Below are 23,189 nucleotides of genomic sequence, written 5' to 3'. Positions count from 1 at the left end.
GTAAAAAAATTAGCCGGGCGTGGTGGCGGGTGCTTGTAGTCCCAGCTACTCGGGAGGCTGAGGCAGGAGAATGGTGTGAACCCGGGAGGTGGAGTTTACAGTGAGCCGAGATCGTGCCACTGGCCACTGCACTCCAGCCTGGGCAACAGAGTGAGACTGTGCCTCAAAAAAAAAAAAAAAAAAAAAAAAAAAAAAAAATTCTATATGTGTTTATAAAGACTGTAAATTGAGATGGGTGAGGAATAGCAATTAGTCTTCTGTTAGGTAAGTGGAAGTTTAAAAAGTTGAAATTAGATTTGAAAAAGGCTGAAATACAGTGTCAGAGAATTTGTATTTAATTATTTTGTCTCTCAGAGGCCATTACACATTTTGACACAAGAGAATGAAATGTTACAGTCACATTTTTGTTTTAGAACCATATTTTTTCATCAGAGTGGGAGAAATACTGCCATGGAACAAAGGAGTCATAGAGGGAAATAAACTAGTTAGGGGGTTATTGTGATAGTTCTGATGATAAATGACGTGGGTTTTGAACCAGGTTGAGAATGGTGGAGTGGAAGGTACGGAATGTGTCAGACTTCATTTACAGTAGGACATGGAGGATAAAAGGGAATTTCTAGCTTGGATGACTTGGTGATTGCTGCTATTAATGAGTGTTGGGATACAAGAGGTTAAGGGTTAATTTTGTCGATAAGATGTGAGATGTAATAAAGACTTTATTGTGGATGTTTTGAATATGAGGTGTTAATCAATCACATAAAGCTATATAGTGAGTGTGTGATACTTTAATTCTAGATCAGAAGTACAACGAGGACAAGTAATATTAACTTTCTGTCCGCCAGCCTAAAGGTGGCATGAAAATAAAGAACGAATATTGAAGTTAGGGCTTCACTGGCAACATTTTAGAGTGGAACAGGAGAGGACTTCATACAGAAGGAAAATAAGGGAAAAGCAAGATCAAAGTTGTAAAGAAGCCCAGGAAGGTAGAGTCAGAAAACTCTTTCTAAGATAGTGTGGTCAGAAACATAAAATGCTGCAAAAAGGTGAAATAAATAGGAGGCCGAGATCCAGAATTTGACGCTTGGCACTTGGTGTTTGTTATCTCTAAGAGGAATTTCAGAAGATAGAGGTCACAGAAATGAAATGTTGATTGATTAGAGATGAACTGCAGGCAAGTAAGTGGAAGCAAGATTGGGCAATAAAGAGATGAGAAATGGGCTGGTAAGAGGTGTATAGATAGATTTTTATTGTTATTAGACTGGACAAGACTTCAGTGTATTTATTAAATGAGAAGAAGAAGCTGGTGAAGGAGGAGAGAGAAGGAAGAAATGCTAGGGAAGCTGAGGCTATTTTGAAACTATCTAGTTTAACCATTCCAATATGAAAACAATTTAAATTAGATATTCATAATTAAATATATTTTCTGTTGGAATTGTGTTTATTCCTTAAGCCATAAAAATCTTACCCCCTTCCACTTAAAACAGAGCATTTACCCAGATTTATCAGAAAGTTCTACTAGGAATAACTGTTTTTATTGTTGACAAACTTAGAAAAAATTCATTATAAAACAATATTGAAAATCAAATAAGTTGTACTTACAAATAGACATAGATATGAACTTTTCACAAATGATTTTTTTCTATAATTTGAATAAAGTTTTTAATGACTCTAAGAATCGATATAATAGTTTTTGTTATTATTGTTCTAAAATTGACTTTTAAATTTTTCTCATTTTAACAATGTTTTTACACATTGAATGCTGCTTTCTAAACATAAACATGATATCAGAGCTTCTGAGAATTATCATTATAGCTCAGAATTATAGCTCATATGTTCTCGTATTATGCCTAACCAAGCTAATTCTAATAGCTTCGTTTCCATTTTCCATTCTAAGAGATATCATTAAGATCTAGATGATAGGTGAAGAGAAATGGTATAGTCAAGGGTCACTTTCTTGTTTCTTCACCTTGAAATAGTAAGAATGTCTGTTTCCAACCTGAGTTTTTGAACCATAGTTCTATTTCCAAACCACAAACATCTCTTGCAACTATAACCACTGTTACAGAAAGAAATGAGAAACATTTCTCATAGGAGACAAAGGTAATCCACATTAATCAGATGTAGTGTGCATTGAGGAGATGACATTTCAATTAGTATTGGTTATATGAATTAGTCAATTTTTTTTCTCTGTCTCTAGGATACCGACAGTGTGGTACAGAAGAATTTAGTTGTGCTGATGGGCGGTGTCTTCTAAATACTCAATGGCAGTGTGATGGAGACTTTGACTGTCCTGACCATTCTGATGAAGCACCTTTAAATCCAAAGTGTAAAAGTGCAGGTACAGAAATAGATACAATACCAGGTTTATTCTAAAGTGTTTTCAATGGAAAAATTGTGATTTTCTGTCTAGTATAGTATTCAGTGAAAGAAAATGCAAATTATTAAGCATGTGAAGTATCTCGTGACACCATGCAGGGTACTAATAATTGACTATGTGGTAAACTAGTTTTAGAAATTTAAGTCTGTGTCAGAAATATAAAGATTTGAGGCAGTGGTACTGCTGAATTCACCATCCTGTCTTCTCCACTGCCAAAAATTCATTATATCTTAATATATTAGTTTATATGAGAATAATTTCACTGTATTGGCCTACTTGAAAATTCAAATGCAAAAAAGTTAAAATTTACTGAGAAGTGGTCTGTATTATTCATAATTAGGCAAAATGAAACAAATTGCATATCATTTGAGTATACATATATTAAAAACTTGGTCTGTTTATCACTTCTCTATTCCAAATACTAAATATGTAATCATATATTATAGAATATATTCAATAACTTTTTTTCATCATGGATTTTGCATGATAATAGGCTTTCTTTTAGCATGTGTGATGAGTATTGTTCAAGTCACCCGGCTATTTTCCGTAGCTGTATTTGGAACACCTATTATTCACCACTGATGTCTGTTTTATACCCTGACTTCAAAATGTCAATGCTGTATTTCTAGGAAGAAAAGAATTTAGGAATATCTACCTATTCTAGATTCTTAATTCTTAATGACATATAATTTCTCAGAGACCTATGGCTTGAGGGAATTGTCAAACTATCATTATGCTTTTGAGCTCATTCTTCACAAAATAGAGGAGGCAGAAATAGTTCATTAATTTGACTATGGAGGTTTATTTTGATAATTAATTTTCATGGTCAAGCTATATTTGCAGTAAGTGTTGAACATGAAAGTGCAGTTTGCCCTTGGTTTTCTGAACTTTATGTAGAAAATATTATACTGAATATGTAAAGCATTTTATGTATACTTTATTATGATTTTTGACACACATGTTTATCATATTTGTGAATGTTTTCAACAATTGCAGTATAAAACAATGGCATGCCCTTTATGTTCCATTTGTTTGTTTGTTTTTTTCCAGAACAGTCATGCAACAGTTCATTTTTTATGTGCAAAAATGGCAGGTGCATTCCCAGTGGAGGTCTTTGCAACAATAAGGATGACTGTGGCGATGGTTCAGATGAGAAAAACTGCCATATAAATGAATGTTTGAGTAAGAAAGTCAGTGGATGTTCTCAAGACTGTCAAGACCTTCCAGTCAGTTATAAGGTAGGTACTCATCAAAAGTAGCAAAACATGTGATATGTTAGAATTTGAGGTCAAGAAAACTATTTAATCCAATGCAGATGAACAAGTTAAAAGCCATCGTAATAATAAAACTAATTAAATGGAGAGTATCTATATAAAGATACCGTAATAGTAGTGTGACATGAAAGTTGTGAGAATATAGTTAAGGAGACAAAAATAAAATTAAAGCATTTTTCAACATATTCAGAGCATAAAGGAAATAAATAAGCCAGGGACGACTAGTGGCCAGAGACAATACTGCTGTGTTAATAACTGTATAAGTATGTATTTAACTCTTAAGTTTCCATTTCTTCCCTCATTCTCTCTCCAGCACATCTTCGAAGTGGAATGGTCTAATCATTTACCACAGCACTAGAGAACAGAATATTTTTTATACAAACAAGAAAGGAAAAACACATAAAATCTGAATTATTAGGACTTAGTGTAAATACACTAAAAATAAACCATATGTAATATCCGAATAGTTTTTTGTAAGTACCGTTTCCCTGAAGAGAATGATTCGCTGACAGAATCGATGGACAGAAATAACTTCTAAAGCCATCTTAGCTTCAGCATGTTGGGATGGTGGACAAAACTAACACAGTGTTGAAATGTAAAGTTGTGTATTAGGTTAAAATCAATTTTGTAAGTATGAGAAAACCTCATTAAGAGCAATTCCTTTGAAAATTAGTGTTTTTAATGGAGCAACAACACTGTATGAATCTTCAGTAGGACATAACTACTACAAACAACAGAGGCAGCCTAATGAAAATTAGGACCATTACAGAGGTTAGATTTTATTCTGCCGAGCTCTGCCTGGGGGTACTGTGCACGTGTATGAACATGGTATTTTATCAAGAGAAACCATAACGAATTGGAGTGTATCCAAATTTGTATATCCAGAAGCATTAGAGTCTGGAGCACGTCTTCAGAAGAAGTTTTGCTTAGAGCAAAGACAATTTACTAGCTGTATTAACATACTGTATATGAAGTAGTATACTTAATCTGGGTTGCTAAAAAGATTGGAATTAAGAGTTGGAAAGCGGATTCTGTCCAATACAAGGAAGAAGTTTCTAATGTTAGAACACTTTTTATTGGAATGAACCACCTCACACCTCACCAATGAAAGTGTTTCTGCAGTGGCTAAATGACCTTCTTTAAAGGATGGTAGAGAATTTGTGTATGGCAAAGGTGTTGGGCCATTGTTCCTGCCAGCTTTAGCATGCTATGACAAGCCAGTTTTATCTAATGGTAAATTCAACTAAACAACCAATTTGCAGTTTTTAAGTTCTGAATTTCTGGTATTATTAACTTAGCTACATGGTTAGGTTGGTTAGGATTTTACTGTATATAGACATAACCTAAAAACCATAACAATCAATTCCTCCCTGCAAAAATTAGAGATAAAAAATTGAAACACCAAGAAAGTTATATCTATCTATCTATCTATCTATCTATCTATCTATCTATCTATCTATCTATAAATATTTTAGACCCAGTATTGTATTAAGAAGTGGTTAAACTTGTAAACTTAGAACATGAACTCATTCACAAACAATATATTACAGTCAGAAAGAAACAAAGCAAATGAGCCAGTACATCTTTTAATGAGATGAGCATGCATCAAATAATTAATTTTGGCAGTAAATATTTTAAAGACCAATGAAGCAGAAAAGAAATGTTATTGATGACTTGTGTACAATTAACATAGAAATCTTTCCTGAATACATCAGGGAATGTGTTTCAGAATTATTGCAGGTAACTAATTAAAATTTTAAATCATAGCATTATAAATAATTGTTTAGTTCTATCATATATACAGTTATGTACCATATAATGATGTTTTGGTCAACAATGTGCTGCTTATACACTGGTGGTCCTATAGAATTATAGTACCATATTTTTACTGTACCTTTTCTAAACATATGGTACAATATGTTTAGATATATAAATACTTATCATTGTGTTACAATTGCCTACAGCATTCAGTACAGTAACAGGCTCTACAGGTTTGTAACCTAGAAACAATAGGCTCTACCATATATCCTAGGTGCATGATGGCCTATACCATATAGGTTTGTATAAATACACTCTATGATGTTCACACAATGACAAATCACCTAACAGAGTATTTCTCAGAAAGTATCCCTGTCATTAACTGATGCATGGCTGTGCGTATGTGTTATGTGTGTGTGTGTTTGTGTGTGTGTGTGTGTGTTCTACGTGATACATTTCAAAGTAGATTTATTTGTGTTTATTCCATGTGTATTTAATGTCTGTGATAACAAACTTCATAATAAATTATAAAATGTATAGAATATCAATGACATACTTTGTGACATGACATCAAAAATAAGGTTTGATGTTATTTTAAATGCCTGTATTAGCACACAGCCATACCATATTTGGAAACTACTTTTGGTAGAAGACAATATCATCCAGAAACACATGTTAAGCCATGCTTATTTTAAGTATCTTGAAAGATTCCTCACACATCAATACTTGTTTATCAATACTTTATAAATGCCAGTGTTTTCACTTTGTCTTCTCAAGAAACTATAGAATGGAGTGATAATTCAAGTTAAAATAGACACAAGTATTTAATACTTCACAAGGCGTGTGCATGTTATCAGACAGAATTGCTATGATATTTTTAAGTATGTACACATGTAAAAGCTAGTTAATAATATAAAACATCTATTGATGGAAATATGACTTGTACGAACATTCAAGATGAGACCAGAATCATAAATAAAAGATTTAAGCAAAGGTTCAAACCAAATATTTTACGTATTGTGTTTATATTTATGTATATGTATATTCGTATGCATGTATATATTATGCATGCAAATATATGTCATATATATGACAATTTGTTGATAGCAAACTGAGTAAAAAGCTTTATGTACAACAAGATGCTTCTACCACATTGCAAAAATATGTGAGCTGATAGATTTCTCTGTTTCAGAGAATGGGGAAAACTATCCAGCAACCTACTTCTCCTTGTAACATAAGCAGAACGTGACAAGAAATCATCCTCTAAATTCTGCAATGAAATGAAAATTTCTTACAAAAGCAAAATTTAGACCTTATGGACTGTGGCCAATTTGCATGTTTGCAGTAAAACAAATACAATGTGTCTAACTATTCAAAAGGGAGTAATAACATTTAACTGAAGCAAAAATCTTATTTTGATAGAAAGGATAATTTACCATGTAAAAACAAATGTACTTCTGGGAGGGAAAAAAGTTATGATGTATACAGTAGAAATAAAATAATCAATATTTGTCATGTTACTTGAAAAGCTGCAAAGAAATTTTCCTGAGAGAAATAGAAAAGGCTTAGTTATTTTTTCTGCTAGCTATATTTTCTTATAAAAATTAATCTAACTCCAGAAAATTCTAAATAATTTGGAATGGTGAGAAAAATTAAGATGAGACTGAATACATACAATTTTCACTTTCATAAAAATTGTCTTTTTTAAGTGAAAGAGAACATTCTAATCTTATTTTCTATAAAATATCTTTGAAAATGCAAAAGATTCTTATTTTCTTTTGTTCAACTTATGAAAGTTAATCTAGTAGAATTGCCTACAGATGTCTTTTTATTGTTGGGACCAAAGATATTTTTATTAAAATAGGTTAACAGATTGAGAAATAAATTGTCTTTTTATAAATGTGATTTCAAACAAAATAAATATTTTAAAAATTTACTGTAAATCTTAAACTTTTGTTTATGCAATTTCATATTATAGTAGAGTTAATCAATTTTTCCTTAAAGAAATTAATTTTCCATTGTGTGTTCTTATCCAAGCCATCTGTTTCATATAGTACTTCTATAAACCTGACATGAGGCATTCAAAGTGATTTTCTGAAACCCCATTAAAATGGTGATGCACTTTGTTCTGTTTAATAATACTGTTTTAGAGGAGTTCAACACATTCTATAAAATTACCTTTCATTTGTCCTAAAGTGACTCTTGATTAAACATTGCTCTGTGTCTACTAATTGGACCTCTGGCTTCTTGACTACACAATCACTTGGCGTAATTTTTAGGCCTATCTGGGATTACTATCCTGTCAAATTTCTCATTTTCTTTTCTTATTTAATATTTATTTTTAAAGAGTAAACATATATAATATGAAATTCATCATTTTAACCATTTTTTTTTTTATGTGTAGAGTTAATGGCATTTAGTATACCATTTTCTTTGGCCATAGTTAAGTACCAATTCCTCCTGGTGGCAGGATGGATCTTCTCAAGGAAAGTAATATTGTCACTCAGTGAGATATAATGAAGGGAGTTTGGGAAATCAAGCCGTGGCTTTTGCCTTCATTTTAACCCACTGGATTGCTAAGTGGGTTATAGAGATTTTAAAAGTCCACTATAATTTCTGAGCATTATTAGATAAATTGTTGGTGTCAGTTGTTAAAGGTGAAAGTGCTAAGAGCTTAAAGGGTTTCATTTCTTGTAAACAGAATTGGGGAAAATATTGTTTTATCCTTTAATTAATTTCAGATGAAATTGATGTTACTTGGTTGCTTTCCTCCACAGTATTGAAAACATTTCTTGTACTTAAAAAATAATTCTGCTCATAAATTGTTTCCTGATTATTTATTATTGTGGACATATATCATTCTAATATCTTTATCAATAAATTCAAAGCTCTGCCATCACTTTTATCTGAGAATAAATGATCAATTTTATCCAGATCATGAAATATTTACTGTGGAGAGCTCTTGAATACTAGTTACTTTTAACAACTCAGAAATCCTTCTTAACTCACCATCCTACTCAATACTTACAATTTCCTTTGTTCAAAGACCACTAATCAGTCTTAATGAAGGTTAGTATGACCATAATCGTCTGGCCAAGTATAGGTTCATTTTCTATAATAACAATTTTCACATGCTACTTGGCAGGGACTGAGAACAGAGCTGAATGATAATGACCAATCAAAGTACCTCATCCTTTCTAGGAAGGCAAAAAGTGCACATGGCATCATGTTTGTGCTCTAAGAGATGACATACCAGTTAGTTGATATCATGTGTCATCAGAAGGACAAATAAAACATCATAGAGATGCTGAAGGAAAGATTTGATGATACAAATTGATTTAGTTATTGAGATAAAAAACATCTACATGATTATTACTATTTATTCAGACACCTACATATCTAGGTATGGAATCAAACAAGTCAATAAATGTTAATTGAGGATTACTATGTATTAAAAATGTCAGTGTGTCCAAGATCTCCTACTGGCCTTATCTAAACAACTCCATCTTCATGCTATTGTATTTCTCATCAACTGAAGATAGTATTAGATTGGTGCAAAAGTAATTGTGATTTTTGCCATTAAAGGTAATTGCAAAAGCCACAGTTACTTTTGTACCAACCTAAAAATATCTACATTATAGATTTCTATACTGCTCAAATGAAATAACATATGTGACAATGTTAAAAATTTTCAAAACTCCATGTAAGCATTAATTCTTATAATTGCTAAAATATTCTAAAAAGACAATGTAATGCAATAGAAAAACAAAAGAAGCAGAAAGTTTCACTCTTTTTTTTGGCTTTGCCAATCTCTAACCACATGGCCTTAGCAATGTCAATTAAGTTTTACAATCTTGCCAACTTCAAAAGATCAAATGAAGATGTTTGAGAGAGTGCTTTCTAACTAACTTTACATAATATACATAGTTCCCCTCAAAGGTCAAATGCTGGGAGACAGAAAGACTTGCCTTTATCTATTTTCAAGTGCTTTTCTTGCTTACTGCTAAAGAGATATCCGATAGTAAAAGACAGTGACAATGATATGAATTGATTATGCTCATTTTTCTTTTCCCAGTGCAAATGCTGGCCTGGATTCCAACTGAAGGATGATGGCAAAACATGTGTAGACATTGATGAATGCTCTTCAGGCTTTCCCTGTAGCCAGCAATGCATCAATACATATGGGACTTACAAGTGCCTCTGTACAGATGGGTATGAAATACAACCAGATAACCCAAATGGCTGCAAATCACTCTCAGGTATCGAATTGAACTTGCCCACTGATCCAACCTCAGTTATCATATGGATTCTGAATTTTATAGCCAGACTTATTGAATTCACTCCTCCTTGATGTTTCTGAAAAATCAAAATTCTTCTCTGCTTCCGTTGATATGGGAATCTGTCACTCTGATTTTGTATGCTCTGTTTGTAATAACATTGCCTTATGGTCTTGTGAATTATTGAGTGTTTTCTAGATTTTGAGAGTGTTCACACACACACACACACAAAAAAAAAAAAAAAAGAAAAAAAAAAAAAGAACTATCTCTAGCACTGCTTCCTGCTGAATCACATGTTCTTGGGAGCAAGTTTGGCCAAAACTGTTAAAGAGACTATTGTGACATTATTATAATATTTTTCATTCCCTCCTGCATGATACATACTCATACATATATGCTAGAGAGAACAACAGGTTAATAATAAGAAGCAACAATAGTAATAACAAATCAGCTATTTAGGACTATTTGAATTCTTCCAGTGATTCAGCAAATATTGTTAAACTTATCTTTATTCCAAGTAGTGTATTTGATCCTGTAAATTATACATTTAATAAAGCATGGCCCATAACTTTAATCCTTTGGGAGATAAATCACAGACATTAAAATGATACAAAACAATAATATAATGATGATTGTTAAATGGGCAAAAAATGGTGACTAAGGGCATCTCTATTCCCTTTCTTTTTAAGTATAATGAATCAAATATTATTGCCAGTTTCTTGTATAGGTGTTCATCAGTGGCAACATTTAAAACATTAGCTGTTTTCTCAACCACTTTAATAAAATAGCTATCAGAGACATTAATTTTAAAATATGTTTTTTTTAACAGGTCAAAACTTTACACATTATGAGGAAAAAAAAATAACTGCTTTCAATTTTTCATTCCACCATCACTTATCCTTCCCTCAATCAATTTGAGGATGATTTGGAGCCCATTGCTTAATCTATCAATCTACTCGCTTTGGGCCGTCTTAATGCTTGCTACATAATGCATTTAGTGACCTGGTACAAAAAGAAGAGATTAAATCTCAAAAACGACCAATGTTTCTGTTACTTTAAACATTAATAAAGGATTATGTAGAGGAGATGAATAGTAATGATTAAAATATGGGTCTTCTTACATTATGTATCCACACCATAGTTGTTTCTCATTAGCAATTATGCTTAGAAACTAATACAAATTTTAAATATAAAAATGTGTTCTTAAAGCATTTATGCTTGTTAAAGCATAAATCTTGCACTACAGAGATTTTAAAAAATGAAATATATTTAAGTTGTAAATAACAGAATTGCCTAAGCAGTGAAGTCGAACATGACTGATTAATTTTATATTTATAATTGAGAAATCTATTGACAGAGTGGCAAGGCACCTTCAACTCAAGAGCCAATTCTGTTTTGAAAAGTAATCTGAGTCTCAGCCTGGCCTCAAAAAGAAGATGGAAGGACTAATTTGGGATCCCATCAATGATGATAGAAGGGGGTATTTAACATGAGTGACATAGTATTTGCTGAAACATAACGTCATACCTTTGGTATTACATATTAATTACAAAACTAAAGACAGAGAAGAATAACGACTTCAAACAATTTAAAAAGGACAGTAACTCCATAACAATAAATAATTCGTAATAAAATCCACTTTCAATTACATGACGATTACTTTTTTAAGTTTTTTTTTTTTTTCTAAGTTCTATCAACATTAAGTTTTTTTCATGTGGCTAATAAGTTTATGAATATGTCTTTAAAAAAGATGTTAAAATGCTTGAGCAAATTATTCGTCAAATGAATCTAGGATTATAACCACTGAGAATGTGGTCAGACTGACTTTAAATTATTCATATATATATTTAAATAAATATAAAAGAAAATCTTTCTGAAATTCTCTTCTTCAAGAAATCATTTTGTGTCCCAATAAAATCTGAAGAGAAAACCAAACGCTAGTGGTTTAGAGGATCTCCCATATACTGAGCATGGTCAGATCTTTATCATGCTCTTTCCCAGATTCTAAAGTAAATGAGATACAAAAAGACATTGGACAAGATGATAAGGAAGAAATAAAGACTATTAAAACGTTAAAAAAGTAAGACTCATGAAGAAAGGTAAAATTAATAAAGATTTTAGAACCTGGAGTTCAGAAGTTATTTAAGAGAAGCCCTGGCCGGGCGCGGTGGCTCAAGCCTGTATTCCCAGCACTTTGGGAGGCCGAGACGGGCGGATCACGAGGTCAGGAGATCGAGACCATCCTGGCTAACGCCCGTCTCCACTAAAAATAGAAAAATCTAGCCGGGCGAGGTGGCGGCGCCTGTACTCCCAGCTACTCGGGAGGCTGAGGCAGGAGAATGGCGTAAAACCGGGAGGCGGAGCTTGCAGTGAGCTGAGATCCGGCCACTGCACCCCAGCCCGGGCGACAGAGCGAGACTCCGTCTCAAAAAAATAAAAATAAAAATAAAAATAAAAATAAACAGAGAAGCCCTCAGGCAGGTAAAAGTATATATACATGCAGTGATACTCTTGGTCTTCACTGAGGTCATCCTGAGAGCATTAGCCACTTGATTATCAAGAAAAAGTTTCTGATCATACGAATGTTTTAGCTGTACTGTAGGTTTCTAAGACAGGTGAAGACTGTCTTTTTCTGCAATTTATGCAGACGATCAGATTGTAATAGTAGATATTTTCTCATTCCAAATAAATTATCTGAATGTCAAGAATACTGAGGGTGAGTAAGGTATGCACTTAGAATTTTCTAGATTTTCTGTACTGCCTGGGCGTGTGCTGCCTTTTCGTTCTACTGTCAACTAGGTTACTCAGTATGATTCCTTAAACCCTGAATCTACCAGACCAGCACTACATTTGACATTACATTGCTGCTAAACTAAACTGAAATTATGCAGAGGGGAAATACATAGATACTTAAAAGTCTAATGTGTTATTTGTGTTGGTGTTTAGATGAAGAACCTTTTTTAATTCTTGCTGATCATCATGAGATAAGGAAAATTAGCACTGATGGCTCCAACTACACACTTTTAAAACAGGTATGACACTCCCAAGATGGCTCCGTAACATTTAACATGTGTACTAGGTATATGTTAGAGCTGTAGAACTACCTAGCAAATAGAATTTGGGAAGCATATTTTTAGTTGTCAGGAGAAATATTTTCTTTGAAAATATTTAGTTTGTATCTGCTCTGCTCCAAATTTATCTTTGCCTCAAACTGTATAATAGTGGCAGAAATATGTGAAAGCACTGTCTAGAACAAGTGTGCCAAAATTAAGGTTTTTTCTCATTTTTCTAGTTTGTTTATGTCAGTTTTAAGTATAAATGAAGACCACCATTCCTGCAATGTGTTTTCAGCAACATAAAGATTTACTTACCTAAAAAATCTTTTTCTTACTCATTGATAGATTCCTCCACTGTTTTTTATAATTGTTTCTTTCATTTTTCTTCAGGATTTAGTCTCAAGTGTAAATATTCACTAGCTAGTAGGATATTGACTCATCCCAAGGCACAATTGAATTCTTTAGTCTTCCTCTATGTCACAGGTTAAAAGTAAACATTTCAGATGAAAATCCAGATTTCTGACTACTCAGGAAAAAACAGAGAAGTGTAGTAGTGCAGGGCTCATATTCCTGATTGGTCAAATTCCAAGCTGTGTAGCGGAATTTGGAGAGCCCTGTTCTCCAGTTCACCAGTGTTTTCAGACTTTCCATGTGCTTAAGACGTGTACACTTGCCTTATCCTGAATAGCCATGCGGTTTACACCCTTGCTCTGAGTATGGAGTGTGCCACCAACATCCACCTTATCATACTGCTTCTTTCTCTAATTATAAATCTTACAAGTCTGAGTAAAATATGAAATATTGTTAGGTTGTTTATTAAAAAACTAATGCAAATTGAATCAAAATGTAAGAATGAACAACTATTTCTTTAAGACATAAATAATATAAGAGAAATACTTAAGGAGAAAATGTATACACAACTGCTTCAAGATGGAAAGTTTTTTGCTGCCCAAATAGTTTCCTACTTTAAACTAACTTAACTTAATGTACTTTTTCTGTATTTTTAAACTTTTTCTTGTGCTTTTAAACATATATCAAAGTATAAAATAATTATCTTTCTTGGCATATGATTACACAGGCCCCATAAACATTTCTGTAAATTCAAAGTTAGATGCATCAGCCACGTATTTTCTGGTATGGTCTCTGGAACAAGGACATGTTTTTTTTTTTTTCACTAGGTGGTATATATATATATATATATATGTAACATTCTGACCATTTAGACTCTACTATCTCAGTTTGAAGGAATAAAGTTCTCTCTTTAGAATATTTTTAAGCTCAGCTGAACCACAACTTTAACTAATAAAGAACAATATTTGTTATCTTCATGACAGAGTTATAATAGAGATTTGGTCCTAGCTTCTTGCTTCATTTTCCAACCTTGTAGCTCAGGACATCTCTACCAGTATTCCTTTTGTAGTCTTTCATGGATAATGTGTTGTCAGAAATTGTTCTTAATGGAACAAAATGATTTTTTCCTCTATGCATCATTTAAGTCTATTTCACATAACAGAACCACTTTAATGCACCTTTAGCATAGTTCTTTTCGACTGTTGCCGGTCATGAGTACCTAAGTGGGGATGAGTTTCAGATACTTTCTTGGTGCGGTACATATGGGAATGAAGAAGCAGTGAGGATGATGAAGGCATTCGTGAAGGATCTGAACACACCTGTGTCTTTGGAAAGCAATTGTTAATGGTGTCCACTGAGTAAGGAAATAGAAACCCAAAGAACCCATGGCCAGCCTTCTGCCCAGTTTTGCCTATGGGCTGCTGGGAATATGTCATTTCTTTCAGAGAACATAGTTTTACTCAGTTTCATCATAGTGTTATAGAAATTTTAAAGGAGTTCTAGGCAATAGAAACCATTATCTTTGTCCAGAGAGTCTGTCCACATACCCAGAATGAAATAGAACAGAGAAATAATTATCTCTGCACATTTTCTCACAACCAAAATAAATGAAAAGACAGTATCATTGTCTCAACTATTTGGAACTTTTATGTGCAACTGATTAGGAAGAATGATTTATCATAATATCACAAGTTATCTTTCTTATAGTCAGTAACAATCTCATAAAGTTTTATAGCATAAAATTATAACAAATGGTGGGGCTTTTTCTTGCCCTCTATATTCTACAACATAATTGTAGTAAGGTCAGCTATAACTTAAATTCATGTACTATATTTAGAAACTGTACTTTAACGACATACATTTTGGTAATGAAAATTAATCAAGTACCTTTCCAATATGTTACCCAATTCAATTTGAACGGTGTCTTTATTCCAGTAACATTGTATAGAGAAACAAAACACAATTTCCTAAATTAATCATCTCGAACCAAAGAGTGCAAGTCTTTAGCTACAGAAATGAAAGAAGCAAAGAAGATTCTGATGAAGCCAATTTTCAGCTCTGAAACTACTGGGATGACTAGTTTTTAGACATTATTTTGACCATGCACCTGGCTGTTTTAATGTTTCTTGCATATGATTCTGCAAAGAGACCATCGCACTGTTTTCTGTGGGGATTAAGAGTAAAGCTGTAGAAAAATGACCAGCTTGGCTAGATAGATATGTTGGAATTTAGAGCTTCAATTTTCTGCACTTGCAGCTTTAATTTATTATAGTTGACTTGCTAAATTTGGAATTGGATTTTTATTATCTAAATTGATTATTGTAAAGAAGGAATAGGATAATTCTTCCATGATAGAGGATTGTGGGTAAATCTCTGCTCAAGTTAGAGACGTGTTTCTCTCTACTTTTTCCCTGTAAAAATCTCTAATTTAGCCACCTGAATTAACAAGGCATCACAGAATCCTAACTTACTTACATTATTGCTCTGGAGAGAAAAGCAGTTGAACAGAACGGATATTGTAAACTACTATTGGAATGAATTTATTAAGTCCTCTACAAACTTGCCTGGAACACATTCAATTTATATTTTAGAACTTTGACTTATTTTGCATAGGCAGCTTCCTACGTATCTATGGTTATGTGCATTTAGTTAAGGAGTTCTCCAGTTTTTAGGATGTGAGTGGATATTTAATGAATCTTTTGAATCGGTGACTGAATATCAGTTACCCTTTTTTAGCACTTATAGTCGTTATTCACGGTTTATAGTGTTGTCAGTAGGAAAGATACTTGCATTTATTCATCTTGGCTTAGCAAGGAATTTGCACTGAGCTATATTGTTACCTTGTGTCTCTTGTTTATGACATATGGCATGAGATTTTGTGGGGTTAGGTTACTACAGGTTGTCTTTATAATCTGGACCTCAAGAAAATGAGATTGCTTATTTTAACACTATTATTATTAAAATTTAGCCCTGCTGTGAGAAGGGAAAATAAGCAGTATTTGCCAGAATCTCCTCTTATTTGCTGCTATATATAGGACACCCTTAGTTTTGAATGCCCTTGGAAAAGTATGTCTGAAGAGTAATTATTAGCCTTGGCTTGACTCTTATAAATAACTATTTAAATCTAAGTCAGTTTTATTATTATCATCAGATTCTGAATTTTCAGAGTAGATGTTGAAACTCAGCTCAGACCTGAGAATTACTTTCTTCCTTCTCCCTCCTCCCCGAAACCAAACTAAAACAAATAAAAAAAGCCTACCTCTCTGAAGATGCTTGTCTCTACCCATAGGACTACAACTACTCATACATTTCCCTCTAAAACAATCTGAGACATAGCATCAACTTTATGGTGAATATTGATGTAAGCTAGCTCTCCATAGATATAAAAACATAGCAGAGATCCCTTGAGGCTTTGTCGAATGTCTATAACATTATTTTCTAATCAATAGAATTTATATATTAATAAATTACTCAGTCCTTAAGGGAGTAAAGATATAATCTTTACCAGTAAGTCAGAATTAAACCAATTCCTAGGCAATTGTTTGAATAATTCTGCAACTAAAAGATTCCTAGATCCTGGATGTACAGTCCTCAAATCAAATCAAATGTGAGAACTGTCAAACCAAAAAGCTGTAGCATCCAGAAACCCATCAATTGAATTTGTGTTCTGTTTTGCTACCTGCTAAAAAATTCATAACCATGAGTCTGAAGGGAGGCATTTCCTCCCATGAATAAAAACATGTTGATTACCTAGTTCCTCCTTGGTCAAATACTCACCCAAGGTTGTAACTTTTAGATTCTAATATCACAGTGTATTGCCAAGGGGCCATCTGAAGCATGAAGAAAGGCGGCTCTTTTATACTGTTGTTGGGACAAGAGCTTTGGGGGAAAGTAAAATTTCTATACCTTCTTTTCTGACTCATCAGATGGCTGTCCAGGGCTCATCTTAATCAGATGATCTACCTTTTCAATTTAGATATATACTTTTTTCAGGCTCCTCCATGGAACAGATTATTATGACATAAAGTTTATATTTCATATAAACCTAAAGTAGAAATTTTAAACTTTATCTCCTTAAAAGAAGTTATTTTTATTTTCACATTACTGCTATTTATTTAAACCACTATAAATATTTTGAAATTTTGTGGCCTGTGTGGAAAATATTTTCAAATTAATATTGTAGTTTATAAATGTATAATGTGAGGAAAATGTGAATATATGATACTTTTAATGAGAATTGGTAGCAAACACTATTTATTATAATAAATAGAACTGTTTAGGTTCAAAGGGAGACAATGATTCCTGTAAACTCTTAAAACATTTTATAATTATTTCTATGAACTATGATTGACAACATAGTCTTTCTTATTTTTAGGGATTAAACAATGTTGTTGCTATAGACTTCGATTACAGAGAAGAATTCATCTATTGGATTGATTCTAGCCGACCCAATGGCAGTCGCATAAATAGAATGTGTTTAAATGGAAGTGACATTAAGGTAACTAGACATTACAATGATGGGATTGTTGAATATTATATCAGTATGATTGAATTGTATAGAAACTGTTATTTTATGACCATGACCTTACTCATAGAATACATTAGGGTAGTTTCAATTTCACATTTCTACAGTGTGATTAATACTTTAAAAATGAAATATGAGACCTTTTATTCTTATGTTTCATTATAAGACTATTACTTGTAATAATATAAACATCAAATTGAGTAAATAAAATCTGGAACCTTATTCACAGCCCTAGGAAATGGGATAGGTGTTTTCAGCTTGAAGGATTAGTGCCTGTCATTCAATTGTATTGATTTAAATAAAATACAAAGTTGAGTAAAAAATTTGTAATTGAAAAAGTTAAACGTTAGAGTGTGGATTGAAATTACGATAGTGTTAAAATTAATCAATTACAGATGTAAATAATTGAATGCATTTGTGTAAAATTATGAACATTCTGATTTGAGAGGATGACATTGATGTTACAGTTCTGTCATGTGTATGATGTCATATTCTAGATATGAGCAACTTGGTATCATCTTATGTTATTCTGAGTTTTAAAATCAAATTATTAATACTGTATATATTCATTAAAATATTTTATAAAGAAGTTTCAAATTAAAGTGAACAAAACCCATCAATTACTTTAACTTTTTTGTAAACATCTATAATATCATATATAATTTCATTTTTGGTGAAAGCAATCCATTTTGAAAATATTAATGAGATCTTAAAGTGCGCATGTACAATGATGAAACAAATAGTAAGCTGGGTTCAAGTAATTTAAAGTAGTTGTATTTAATAATGATTTATATAATAAAAAATCAGTATATAATAGTGATAGGCAGATTGATTCGAGCCAACCCAATGGTTAAATAGAACAGATAAACAGATGAGTTTTTTGTCAATTTATTTTTCAATTAATTTAAAAACTGTGGAAGTTACATTACTCAAACTTTATCATATATTTTATTACAATACATTTAAAATTTTTAATTTACCTTTATATTTTTTGAAAATACTTTTATATACCTTTATATTTTTTGAAAATACTACTATTCCATTACTACTTTAAATCATGTATTTATATAAGGTTATGTAAAGATAAAATACATCTTTATTCCCTTAAATTTATTAATTCACTGATTTTCATTTAAATAGCCATGCCAATTTTCCAAATTTGAAATGTAGTGGGTAAAAGAAAAATAGATGTCCTGCATTTCATTATAGGAGACTGATACTATTTATTGTTACAAATGTGCATATTACCACTTTCATTTGTATATTTATTATTGATGGCATTAGGGAAAAAGATAAATTTAAAATTGTATTGGCATTTTATTGTCTTTAACTATGTAACTATTGGCTTCTATGTAGTTTCACGTTTCAATTGTTTATTTGACATATTTCTAAAGATACTGGGAATTCAGAAATGTCAGCCATATAGATCAAAAGTTATTGATCATTTTATATATATTATATTTATACATGCAAAGACTGTATTTCATATTGTATTTGGTATATTCATGGATTAAAGTTGATAACAGCAGCTGAATGTGTACATTGTTACCTCCCTTTGGCTAGGTTCAAAATAGTGCATATTCTCCTTGGTGTTTTCTTCTCTCCTTGTAGCCATCTAAATAGGGCAAAAGCAGCAGGGAGAGTGATGAATGCTACTGCTGTCTCTACCAAACTGATTAAAGAAAAATAATGTCTCTAAGTGTGTATGTGTGTTTTTGTGTGTGTGTGTGTGTGTGTATATATATGTGAGAATTTTATTCTAAATTTTAAGAGGATGAATAGATTAAACGTTAACAAAAATGTGAACAACAAATGTGCAACTCTCCAACAACTTTTTAAAATTATGTTGTTTAAACCTATATGTAATTTGTAGGGACCTAATTACACATTAGGTAATTTCTCACAAACAAGTAAGTAATTGCATTGTGGTCAATGGTTCTCTTCTTATCTAAGTTCCATTTCTTATGTTTAAATGGAATCCTCTATCTCTGTAAAAATCAAGAAGCAATTGCTCACTTCTTATTCTAGGGATTTACGCTGTTAACTTTTTAAATTCTTGTTTTGTAGGTAGTTCATAACACAGCGGTCCCCAATGCACTTGCTGTCGATTGGATTGGAAAAAACCTCTATTGGTCTGACACAGAAAAAAGGATCATTGAAGTATCCAAACTCAATGGCTTGTACCCTACTATACTCGTTAGCAAAAGGCTGAAGTTTCCCAGGGACTTGTCTTTAGATCCTCGAGCTGGGTTTGTAACAACTGTTAAAAATCTTAACGATTAAGACTGTGGATTACGTTCATAGTGGTAAATAAATCTAGTTCTGTAGGTCATTAACATGGAAATCCAACGTAACGTTTAAGTGTGTAGAAATTCTTACTCGGAAATAATAATAATAAAAAAAAACAGTGATGTGAGTATCACAATGAAAGGAATAAAATTAAGATGATTGAATTTTACAGAAACTATTTTTTTAAATATTTCAACATGACTATTTTCCAATGAGTTGATAAATCCATGGTAGGAATGAATAAAACATACAGATTTCACTGATTTAATGCCTTTAAATCTTGAAGGAAAGGGAGGCTAAGAACAAATTCTTAGGTGATGTTTTGCAGTGGTTGGGGTAGTCACAAATATGGACAATGTAATCCCTGCGCCACTTTATACCAGGAGACATAAGCAGTATTCGTGGATAATAAATGACGGTGCATTATCACGTGCCTTCAAGATGAAAAGCTGAATTGTACTATGGGGAAGAGTTTGTGGTGGATCTGTTTCATTTGCATTTCATTGCGAGAATGGGGAGAAGTCATAGTAAGGACCAAGGACAGCAGGCTGGAGATTTCAGATGAGGGATTGAACACATCTGAAGGTGTCAAAGCTGTCTGGTGTATGTTTGCTAAAGTTCTATAGATTATGACCATTATAATTCACTTTCAATTATGTTGTTTTGGTCAGTAGAGTATACAAAATTTTTCAACTTTTTGCAATGTAATTTAGAGTGATTACATGCTCCAAAATCATCTTTGGAGAAGTTCAACCTACTCAACATACTTAGTAAAATAACAAATTTAAAGAACGGTTGATGTTTTGAAATAGAACACATTCACAGTGTGTTAGGATAACTTTGGTACTCCAAATTTTCTGCAATTTAAATTAATTTTATTCACATATTTCACCAAACCATAGCTTTTATCATACCATATGCAACAATTAGATTTTGCTTCTGGTTAATGTATGTCTGTTATTTTTTTTTGGTCCCTCATATTTATAATTGTCAAAGTTATGTCATAGTATACTTTATAAGTTAATTGTTTACATTAATTTAGGTAAAAATAGTACCTAATAGGAGAAGCTTTGTACTGTGCATATATTTTTGTTTTCAAGGTAATGTGCTCATGTTAACTTTTCACTATATAATTATGTAATCATTTTGTTACCTTTTTGAATATTTTCTTTACCATAGCAACAGAAATTTCAGTGTCTATTTTAATTTAAACAGAATCACTAGAAAGTCTCTTTATATGTATGTTTTAAGAAATAATGGCCTGATGTACTAAATTTGGCTATCATCTACTCATTCTTAATTATGTGAATACTTCAATTCCTTGGATATTTTATAAGAAAATATTCATTTTTTATTTTTGATAGCTGGGTGTGAGGGTTCATGCCTGTAATGCCAGCACTTTGGGCAGCCAAGGCGGATGAATCACTTGAGGTCAGGAGTTCAAGATCAGTCTGGCCAACATGGCAAAACCCCGTCTCTACTAAATATACAAAAATTAGCCAGGCATGGTGGTACGCACCTGTAATCCCACCTACTTGGGAGACTGAGGCATGATAATTGCTTGAGCCCAGGAGGCAGAGGTTGCAGTGAGCAGAGATCACGCCACTGCATTCCAGCCTGGGTGACAGAGCGAGATTGTGTCTCAAAAACAAACAAGCTATATATATATATATATATATATATATTTGAGTCTCTGAACAATTGTTTTTTTTCTTCAAAATCAATATGACTGGCTTAGCTTCTCATTTCATGCTATTCAAGATGCTTCACTTTCTAATGAAAGAAATATTACCTGTTTGATAATAGCAGTCTGTGGTCTTTTCTATTTATGAAGCAAAAACTGTGTCCTATTCTAGTGAATGCAGCTGAATCTATTAATAGCTTTAAGTTTTATTTCTCCCAGGTTACAGTTATTAGCCCATAAACTGAAAGCAGCCTTAAGTTATCATCAACATAAACCCATCCATTAAAAGTGTCAATTAAAATAGCAGAGTACAAAATTATTATAGATGTTATAAAAGACTCCATTGATTTTATTTTTGGATAATATTTGGATTTTGATATAGATATGTCATATTATAACCAAAGAAAAAGGTAAAAATTGGATCTCTTTATGAAACAATTAAAAACAACTATTTTAATGGATAAAATTTAATGACACCTTTTTGTACATGCTGTTTTCCTAGTTCTCCTGAGTGAGAAAATCAGGCAACTTGGATTTTAGCATTGATGAGAAGAACTCTAGGGTGAAAATACCATAGCTGTATAAAATATTATGCAATCTTGCTTCAAAAATGAAAGCTTAAATTAAAGATTAATAGAAATGCAATTGAACCTTCCTATATCAGATTGCCATTGTGAGTTGCATATGTTTTGATTATATCAAAACTACTGACTCCTGTTTCCTTGAGAAGTATTATGATTTCTGTCCTGATATTTAGTGAGGAAAAGGAGAGAATTTGTTTAAGGGAGAAGGAAGATCATTAGGCTGTCCTGTGTATTAAAGCAACGATACTTTTAGAAGATGTCTTGGGGGTCCTTTCTGTATTTAAATAATAGTATGTCAATTTTTACAATATCACTTTAGATACGGTATTTAGTAGGAACATAAAGAAGATACAAGTAGACAGAAAATCTTAGCTGTTATATTTAAATTCAAATGAAATCCTAATTTTTCTTATAATTTTATCTTAAGCTTCCTGTTATTTTGTGTAGTATGGGAATTAGTATTCTAATTTATTATTAATTTAGGGTAATTGAAATACCTTACATTCAATATTGATGAAAAATATCCATATGTAGAATATGTATAAGCATTTTAAAACAGAACAGAGAATATACATATGTTAAAAGTCTGCTGCACATTTTATCTTTTTGTATAATCAATGTCACTTTAATTAATCATAACAAAGACCATTATGATAAACATTAAAGTGAATGTATGATATGCCTAATTAACAGAAAACATTACATATACTCATTCATTTATTCAACTCATATTTCCTGAACATTTAGTATATATCTGACACTGTTGGTAGGAGTGAGAATAAAGATAAAAGGCACGATCCCTTGTCTTCAAGTATGTTACAGTCTAAAATAAAGGGCATGGTCCCCGTCTTCAAGTATGTTTCAGTCTAGTATGTAGGTAGTTGCTTAAATAATCACAATACCATACGATAACTTTTAAGGTAGAGAAAATGGGAAGTGTTTCTATCTCAACGGGGTTCAGAGAAAGCTTCCTGAACAAGAATGGTAGAATAAGAACTAGCTGAGTGATGTGGT

General features: G+C 32.2%; 1 protein-coding gene across 1 annotated transcript in view; it reads left to right on the top strand.

The window, feature by feature from the left end:
* The window catches only part of LRP1B (low density lipoprotein receptor-related protein 1B), a 1,318,888-nt gene that overhangs the window by 1,026,954 nt on the left and 268,745 nt on the right, over positions 1-23,189 (top strand). Inside the window, exons 53-58 of the mRNA XM_011935709.1 lie at positions 2,198-2,338; positions 3,428-3,615; positions 9,485-9,668; positions 12,633-12,718; positions 17,469-17,591; positions 19,686-19,867. Of these exons, the coding sequence (XP_011791099.1) occupies positions 2,198-2,338; positions 3,428-3,615; positions 9,485-9,668; positions 12,633-12,718; positions 17,469-17,591; positions 19,686-19,867 (904 nt within the window). The remainder of the gene's footprint in view (positions 1-2,197; positions 2,339-3,427; positions 3,616-9,484; positions 9,669-12,632; positions 12,719-17,468; positions 17,592-19,685; positions 19,868-23,189) is intronic.

This window comes from Colobus angolensis, unplaced genomic scaffold, assembly GCF_000951035.1.
Source record: "Colobus angolensis palliatus isolate OR3802 unplaced genomic scaffold, Cang.pa_1.0 Scaffold147, whole genome shotgun sequence".
Lineage (NCBI taxonomy): Eukaryota > Metazoa > Chordata > Mammalia > Primates > Cercopithecidae > Colobus > Colobus angolensis.
This window is presented reverse-complemented; position numbering and strand designations above follow the sequence as displayed.